The 8080-nt window shown below is 45.5% G+C and overlaps 1 protein-coding gene across 1 annotated transcript; it reads left to right on the top strand.

The window, feature by feature from the left end:
• The first annotated feature begins 269 nt into the window (after positions 1 to 269).
• LOC116891295 (acylcarnitine hydrolase) lies at positions 270 to 7847 on the top strand. Its single transcript, XM_032892205.1, has 12 exons — positions 270 to 432; positions 1223 to 1433; positions 3074 to 3215; positions 3849 to 3982; positions 4059 to 4317; positions 5025 to 5123; positions 5379 to 5519; positions 5638 to 5718; positions 5931 to 6075; positions 6437 to 6574; positions 6947 to 7019; positions 7444 to 7847. The coding sequence occupies exons 1-12, from the start codon at positions 357 to 359 to the stop codon at positions 7628 to 7630; spliced, it is 1686 nt and encodes a 561-aa protein (XP_032748096.1). The 5' UTR covers positions 270 to 356; the 3' UTR covers positions 7631 to 7847.
• The last annotated feature ends 233 nt before the right edge of the window (positions 7848 to 8080 follow it).

Raw genomic sequence — 8080 nt, 5'->3', positions numbered from 1 at the left:
ACATCGTGACTGTGACCTTCTCACAGAGCACTCCAGGTTCTGTTACAACTTTCTGGCCAGGTATAAGGACAGGGTTCCTGATATCCCAGACAACCTCCAGAGTCCACACTGTGCCTTTCCAGGAGGCCAGAGAGCGAACAGAAACAGCAGAGGTGGTTTTTTTCCTGCCTCCTGGCCATTGGCTCCTGTCACATGTGACCAATCACTTCTACAATGTGAACTTTCACCCACGACATCATGTTCCCCGCCCACATCCTTCGGTTTAAATTCCTGCCTGGGCAAGCTTCACGGTTTATTCTTCCTGTTTGTGAAACTTGGTCATTGTAGCAGCACAGACTCAGAGCTGAGAACTGGCCATGGCACGGAAACAACCACACAGCTGGCTGAATGCTGTGCTCTTTGGGCTCCTGCTTCTTCTTATCCATGTGCGGGGTGAGGCTCACTGAACTGGCAATGGGGAATGACTGGAATCAGAGCTGCCAAGCTCTGCTTGGCAGAGTTTAGCTTGTGGGAGAGAAGGAATGGGAGGGGCACTGATGGTAACCTTAGATCAGCCATTCTCAACCTGCACTTCCTGGCCATTGGAAAACCCATATATTCCATGACATTAGATACACTCAAATATAAAATTATTTTTGTTGCTTCTTCCTTACTGTAATGTTGCTCTCGAGTGGTTTCTTAGCTCCTAAGAGCATCAGAAATATGTGTTTTCCAGTGATCACGACCCACAGATTGAAGAATGGCACAATACACAAAAGATGGGAAACATGCTTGCCACTTCCCCGACAAAAGCACACATATTTTGTGGACACACTAGCACTCAGAGGGTCAGAGACATCTAAGACCACTCCATACTGAGGAGACAATTCAGTGTAAGGAGCTTTGGAGACAGCAGGAGACAATTCAGGAGAAAATAAGAAGGCACTCTTCCCTACTTGCTGTATGTGTATAACAATTAATGATAATTTCATGTGGCTAAATGGCTCTGAATATGTGATGACTTCTTTGGCTAGGGAAATGTTCTCACATACTTCAAAATGGACATAAAAAAGGTTCCTAGCCTGAGGGATAGGGAAGCTCCCACATTCACACGCCTCAGGTGAACTTGGGTTGGGGTTGGCTGGGTTCCCTTCTTCTGTGCCCTGGTGACAATGAGACGGGAATCTCACAATCTGCTGGCAACTGATTACAGAAAACTAACCCTGAGATATCTCTCCACCAGGTCAGGACTCACCAGAGTCCAGCCCCATCAGGACCACACACACTGGCCAGGTCCGAGGAAAGCTCGACCACGTGAAGGACACTAAAGCTGGTGTCCACACCTTCCTGGGAATTCCCTTTGCCAAGCCTCCTGTAGGACCACTGCGCTTTGCACCTCCTGAGGCCCCTGAGCCATGGAGTGGTGTGAGAGATGGGACCTCACATCCGGCCATGTAAGTTCTGGACCCAGAGGGTTTCAGGCTCTGGGGGAGACTATGCTCTGAGTTCTGGGCCATGCTGAAATGTCTCCTCCATTTCAGCTACACAGAAGTTTTCTCTCTTTGTAGATGAGTGCCTCATGCATTTTTCTGATGCTGTGCTAAGATTGATTAGAACAACTGTAACATGCTCCTGGAGCAGTGTTTCACACTCATAGGGAATAACATGGAGGTATTATGGAGATAAACAAAGATAAAATTGTTCACACATTCCAGTTAAGCAAAGTGTCCTCTACCACATTGGGCAGCATCTCTAGGCATGAGTAAATGTTACCTATTAGGCAACAAGCACCCTAAACCCAGGAGAAAATACTTCAGGTACTTGAGGAGGACAGCAGTGATAGATAATTGCTAACCCCATCCTCGCAGCCATTGTGAAATCCTATAAGGCCATGTGCCATTGACCAGGGAACAAATAGATGTAATTAATCCCCCCTGGAGACACTTCAGACAAGAGAAGTTCCCTGAGAGTCTGCACACGTGAGGAAGGACTACTCACTATCCTTTAGGGCAGCAGTATTATCCATTGAATCCTTTAGTAGCTCTGGGAGTCCAACACTCCAATATGGGGATCTTAGTTTATTTTCTGTTGCAGTAATAAAGTACCAACAAAAGCAAGTTAAAAGAGAAGCTACTATTAGAGGCTCCAGATTATAATCCATCATGGGGTGTGGGGGGGTGGAGAAGACAGTGAAACAAAACTACAGGAACTTCTCACATCACAGCCATACCCAGTGTCTTAGTTAGAGTTTTACTGCTGTGAACAGACACCATGAACATGGCAAGTCTTGTAAAGGACAACATTTATTTATTTTTATTTTTTAAAGATTTGTTTATTTATTACAAAGCACACTGTAGCTGTCTTCATAAACACCAGAAGAGGGCATCAGAGCTCATTACAGATAGTTGTGAGCCATCATGTGGTTGCTGGGATTTGAACTCAGGACCTCTAGAAGAGCAGTCAGTGCTCTTAACCACTATGGAGCTGACTTTCAGGTTCAGAGGTTCAGTCCAGTATCATTAATGTGGGAACATGGCAGCATCTAGGCAGACACAGTGCAGGAGGAGCTGAGAGCTCTACATCTTCATCTGAAGGTTGCTAGCAGAATACTGACTTCCAGGCAGCTAGGGTGAAGGTCTTAAAGCCCACGCCCACAGTGACACACCTACTCCAACAGGGCCACAATTTCTAATAGTGCCACTCCCTGGGCCAAGCATATGCAAACCATGACATCCAGGAACAGAGACTAGAAAATACTTGCATGACTGCTAATGCTTGACTTGCTTTTTTCACACAATTCAATGAATGTCACTGCAGACAGCCAATCATTTCCATGGAGACAACTACTAGTCTCTCTATCCCAGACTTACAAAGATTAAAATCCAGGCCCCACCTAACTGGCAGCCTCCCCAGATATCTGGCTCCACCCCAGCTTTCATAGAGCTTGAGGCCTTTACCTCACTTGGACTTTAGAGAGAGACTTTGTGTTCACAAACACCATGAGGAGCTGCAGCTGAACATGGCTGAGATAAAATCTCCAGACTCACATTGCTCACCATCCATGTCTTGGAATATCTGTTTGCTATTTTCAAAGGTGTCTGCAAAATATTGATATGCTGGATGAAGTAGGCCTGACAGATATGAAAATGATACTGTCTTCCACTCCTATGTCTGAGGACTGCCTGTATCTCAACATCTATGCACCAGCCCATGCCCATGAGGGCTCTAACCTGCCTGTGAGTGTCAGACCATGGTCAGCTATGGGAGAGGGCATTTTGTCAAGATGGTTAGAAGGGACAAAAGAAACCTGAGTTCCATTGCAGGGTGGACTCTGATGAAAGTCTTAGCTTACTTGGGTCAAAGAAGGCCATCTCAGCCACACAATGCAGCTGAAAACTGAGTATGGAACACAGAGCCATCAAAGGCTCTTTGATAAAACCAGAAATCATTCTACAACTTGTGCTCTGCAGAAGCACTTAGGGGTTCAAGACCTCAACACTGAGGCCACACAAATTTATACATTTATGTTTCTGTTGTGACAATGAGAGTTGGTGACCCTTTCAATATTTAATTTAGAGAGATATCTATAGAGACACTCCTCTTTGTTCCACCGTGAAGAGTCTGAGTAATGATGATTTTCCTCTATGTAGAGAGCCACGAATTCAAACTGAGACACATGGTGGGATGGGGACTAGAAGTACACTAATGGGAATACTAGAGGTCCCTGGCTGTGGCCAAGGCCCTGAAATCCTAGAGATTTTTATATATTTTGGTAGCTGCACAGAGGCACAGCAGTGGATATTCTAGTAAGCAGATCAGAGAGCTTGGACAGGCTAGGACCTTCCTAGCATCTCCCTTGACTTCTCCAGGTAATGGTGTGGATCCACGGAGGTGCACTGGTTATAGGAATGGCTTCCATGTGTGATGGATCTCTATTGGCAGTCAATGAGGACTTGGTGGTGGTCGCTATCCAGTATCGTCTGGGTGTCCTGGGCTTTTTCAGGTAAGGCCATTACTGGGCAATAGTAGCTGATCAGAACCTAGACAGCCTTTTGATCCATGTATCTTCCACTTCTCAGCACTGGAGATGAGCATGCCAGAGGCAACTGGGGATACCTGGACCAAGTGGCTGCCCTGCGATGGGTCCAGCAGAATATCGCCCATTTTGGAGGCAACCCTAACTGGGTCACTATTTTTGGCGTGTCTGCAGGTGGCACAAGTGTGTCTTCACATGTTATATCCCCCATGTCTCAAGGGCTCTTCCATGGTGCCATCATGGAGAGTGGAGTGGCCCTGCTGCCTGATCTTATCTCTGAAACCTCTGAGACGGTCTCCACTGTAAGTGTTCTCAGCCCTGCCACCTCAGTCTTTATGGTACTCCACTGTTCTGTTCAGTGGGGAAATAGAGTCTTTCCAATAATTTCTGAGAAACTCGGGGGTTATCATCTACTTGCATCTACTTCATACCGGATAAGTATGCTAACTGTCCATGAACTAGTCCTTGCAGTTTCCACCATTGGCAAAAATAATTCTGCATGTGTTTGGAAGCTGGTTCACTGGTTTCTAAAACTGCTTGGAGTGCAAGCGTGAGGTGATTAGTTTCAAATCCCAAGAACACACAAAGGGCTTGAGACATTAACACATATCTGAAATTCTCGTGTTATTCTGGATAGATGGGCACCAGAGAATCCTTGGATGTTCACAGACTGGCTCATGGGGACAGGAAACAATAAAACAAGAATCCACCCTGTCAAATAAAGGGGCAGTGAAGACTGAGACTTTGCCCTATAACCTTCATGTAGGGACCTTTAGACAATTATAGTTTCCTCAATACATGAAACACAGAAAGATAGGTAAAAAAAAAACAAAGCTACCCTAAACATGTGCAAGTAGAGTCCTGCTTGCTGGCTGTCACCTTTGAGCAATAGGACAATGGGAACATTTATTTATTCCAATCCACACAACACACACTAAAGTGTTGGAATTAGACACAAAAGCATCAAATTGGATTGAGAACAGTTCTTCTTGCCTCTTTTCCTTTGCAGACAGTGGCCAAGCTCTCTGGATGTGAGGCCCCGGACTCAGAGACCCTGGTGCGCTGCCTGAGAGCCAAGAGTGGAGCAGAGATTCTGGTCATTAACAAGGTTGGAATAATTGGAAGAACCTGGTCTACAGGATGTGGGATTCTGAACCAAATACCTTCTCTTTATGCCTTTGTGTTCTTTCAGTTCTGTGTGCAAAATGAATATCAAGATAGGCTTATCTAAGTGTAGATTCTCCTCCAGGGTGAGCAGATCACCCTGAAACCAGTGAGAAATGAGAAAAAGGTGGAGGTGATTCAGTGGACATCAGGATATTTATTTCATTAACTTTCAGCATTGACCTTTAATGCCACTCAGGTCTTCAGGATGATTCCCGCTGTGGTGGATGGAGAGTTCCTACCCAGGCATCCCAAAGAGCTGTTGGCATCTGAGGATTTTCACCCTGTCCCCAGCATCATCGGTGTTAACACTGATGAGTACTGTTGCACTGTTCCTATGGTGAGGCACAGGTCCAATCCTCTGGGAGCCTGGAGAGTATATGAATGCTAAGCAATAGAAACTCAATAAATCTTTAATTGATCAGATGCCACACTTAAGACTGTCTTCTGCCTCCCAGGTCATGGGCACTGCTCAAATAATAAAGGAGCTATCCAAAGAGAACCTGCAGGCTGTTCTAAAGGATACAGCAGCACAAATGGTGAGATACCTCAGGTCCTTCCCACATAGAGGGGTCTCTCATATATCCTTTTCAGACAGCATCTCTAGTAATAAAATCAGTGCATATGGTGATTCTGTGTGGGGCCCTCAGACCCTATGTCATCCCAGCTGCATTCTCCCAAATAGCAAATGTTGTTACCTACTGAACCTATACTATGCCTAACCATATTGATCTGGATCTCCTTGGTGCAGATGCTTCCTCCTGAGTGTGGTGACCTGCTAATGGAAGAGTACATGGGGAATACTGATGATCCCCAGACCCTACAAATACAGTACACTGAGATGATGGGAGACTTCATGTTTGTGATCCCTGCACTCCAAGTAGCACACTTTCAACGTGGGTACATCTGTGTCAAGGATGATTGCAGTAGTTCAGAAATGGGGGTCATGGGTGAACACTGTGGAGCAGTGTGGTACCCAGGTCTCCTCATGCCTAGTTTAAGAGAGCAAAATCTGTCTACAGAGGAGAAAATGGGTTGCTGACACTCTATTGACCTAACAAAACCACTCAGCTGGGAAGGCCATGGGCACTGATGAGTCAAGGACTTTTCATTGGCTAGTGCTCCAGCCTGGGGTTCACTCTCCCATTTACCTTCTATGATTCTAGGTGACGTTTTATCAAGGTATTTTGTTACCAAATATTTGTCAGAAAAACTTCAGGTAAGAAATAACTAAGTCACTCTTTGTCCCATCCCCAGGTTCCCATGCCCCTGTCTACTTCTATGAGTTCCAACATGCACCCAGCTATTTCAAGAATGTCAGGCCACCCCACGTGAAGGCTGACCATGCTGATGAGGTTCCTTTTGTCTTTGGGTCCTTCTTCTGGGGCATAAAACGTGAGTGTTCATTTCTTTTCTAGAACTGAATGAGGTCACAAGTGACCTTCCTGCAGGGACTCCTGATTTTCCAGTCCATTTTAGAAAACCTAGGTTATGGGAAGGGGAAAGAATAAATGTGTATTATGGCCTCAAAACTGTGCACAGCTTGGAATCTGCACCCTTCCTATTCTACCCTGTGATGGAGGAGCTAAGGCCACATCAGGGCAGGAACTGAATTAGAAACTTGCATAATCTTGGTTTCTGGATAATGAAGAAGGGAGGCAACAAAGCCAATAGTTTAGGGTCAGACAGCAGCTGCGATGATGCACATGAAAAATGAATTGACAGTTGCATGAGGTGGCATACACTTTGTCTTTCTCATGACTCCAGCTGACTTCACTGAGGAGGAGAAGCTGCTGAGTAGGCGGATGATGAAGTACTGGGCCAATTTTGCAAGACACGGGTAAGAACACACCTCTCAACCTTACAAGTGAGTCCCTATCTAGGGCTTCCTTTTGGATGGTCACCTTCTAGCATGCATGAATCTTCCACCACCTGCTAGAGTCTTTTCTACATAGTAACTCATTTATACATGTATTTTGATATTTCGTAGGTGTAACATACTAGTTATCTCACGGTGGCCTAGCTTGTGGGCTATAGTGCTATGGTACTGTTCTTTAGATCTTACCTCTTAGGGAGAGACATAAAACAGGTCAGGTAGTCTCCCCTACATGAAGCAGAAACTTGTGAGTGACACTTGTATGCATATATCAGGACACCCGTTCCATCAGACCCCTTAACTGGTGTCCTAATTTTTCCACTATCCTGACCCAAAACATAAGATCAGGCTTTGGATGAGTGTTCTTTTCTGGGTGGCATATCCACAGGAACCCCAACAGCGAGGGTCTACCCTACTGGCCTGTGTTGGACCACGATGAGCAGTACCTGCAGTTGGACACCCAGCCTGCTGTGGACCGAGCCCTGAAGGCCAGAAGGCTGCAGTTCTGGACCAAGACTCTGCCCCAGAAGATCCAGGAGCTACATGGAGCTCAGAAAAACCATGCAGAGCTGTAGTGTCTGGTGAAAGGAACAGAGTGTGGCAGTGAGGGCAGGTGGGATCATTCTGAGTTTCAAAGTCTAATTTTTTGTTCCAAAACTCAGAATCCTTTCCAATCCCAATATTTTCCCTTTCTGACATGAATGAGAAGCCCTCCGTGTGTTACTCTTTATTCTTCCGGGCAAAATTTAATTGGACTCAATAAAAGTTCCCATAATAGTGTGGATATATGAACCCTAAGTACCCAGATCATCTTTAACCCTTCACTGAAACTAGGTTCCTTCTTCCTTCTTTCTTTCCTTCTTTTTTCCTTTCATCCTTCCTTCCTTTCTTCTTTCCATGACTTCTCCCCATTCTCACTCTCCTCTTTCCAAGTGCAAGAGCCTCTTCAAAAGAAGCAGATGCTTCAGGGACTGTTGACTGCAGGAGAGTGACTGCATCAAAATCCTGTGTCCTCTTTTGCAAGT

The sequence above is a fragment of the Rattus rattus genome, chromosome 2, assembly GCF_011064425.1.
Source record: "Rattus rattus isolate New Zealand chromosome 2, Rrattus_CSIRO_v1, whole genome shotgun sequence".
In the NCBI taxonomy this organism is placed as follows: domain Eukaryota; kingdom Metazoa; phylum Chordata; class Mammalia; order Rodentia; family Muridae; genus Rattus; species Rattus rattus.
Note: the sequence above shows the minus strand (reverse complement) of the source record. Positions and strands in the feature narration are given on the sequence as shown.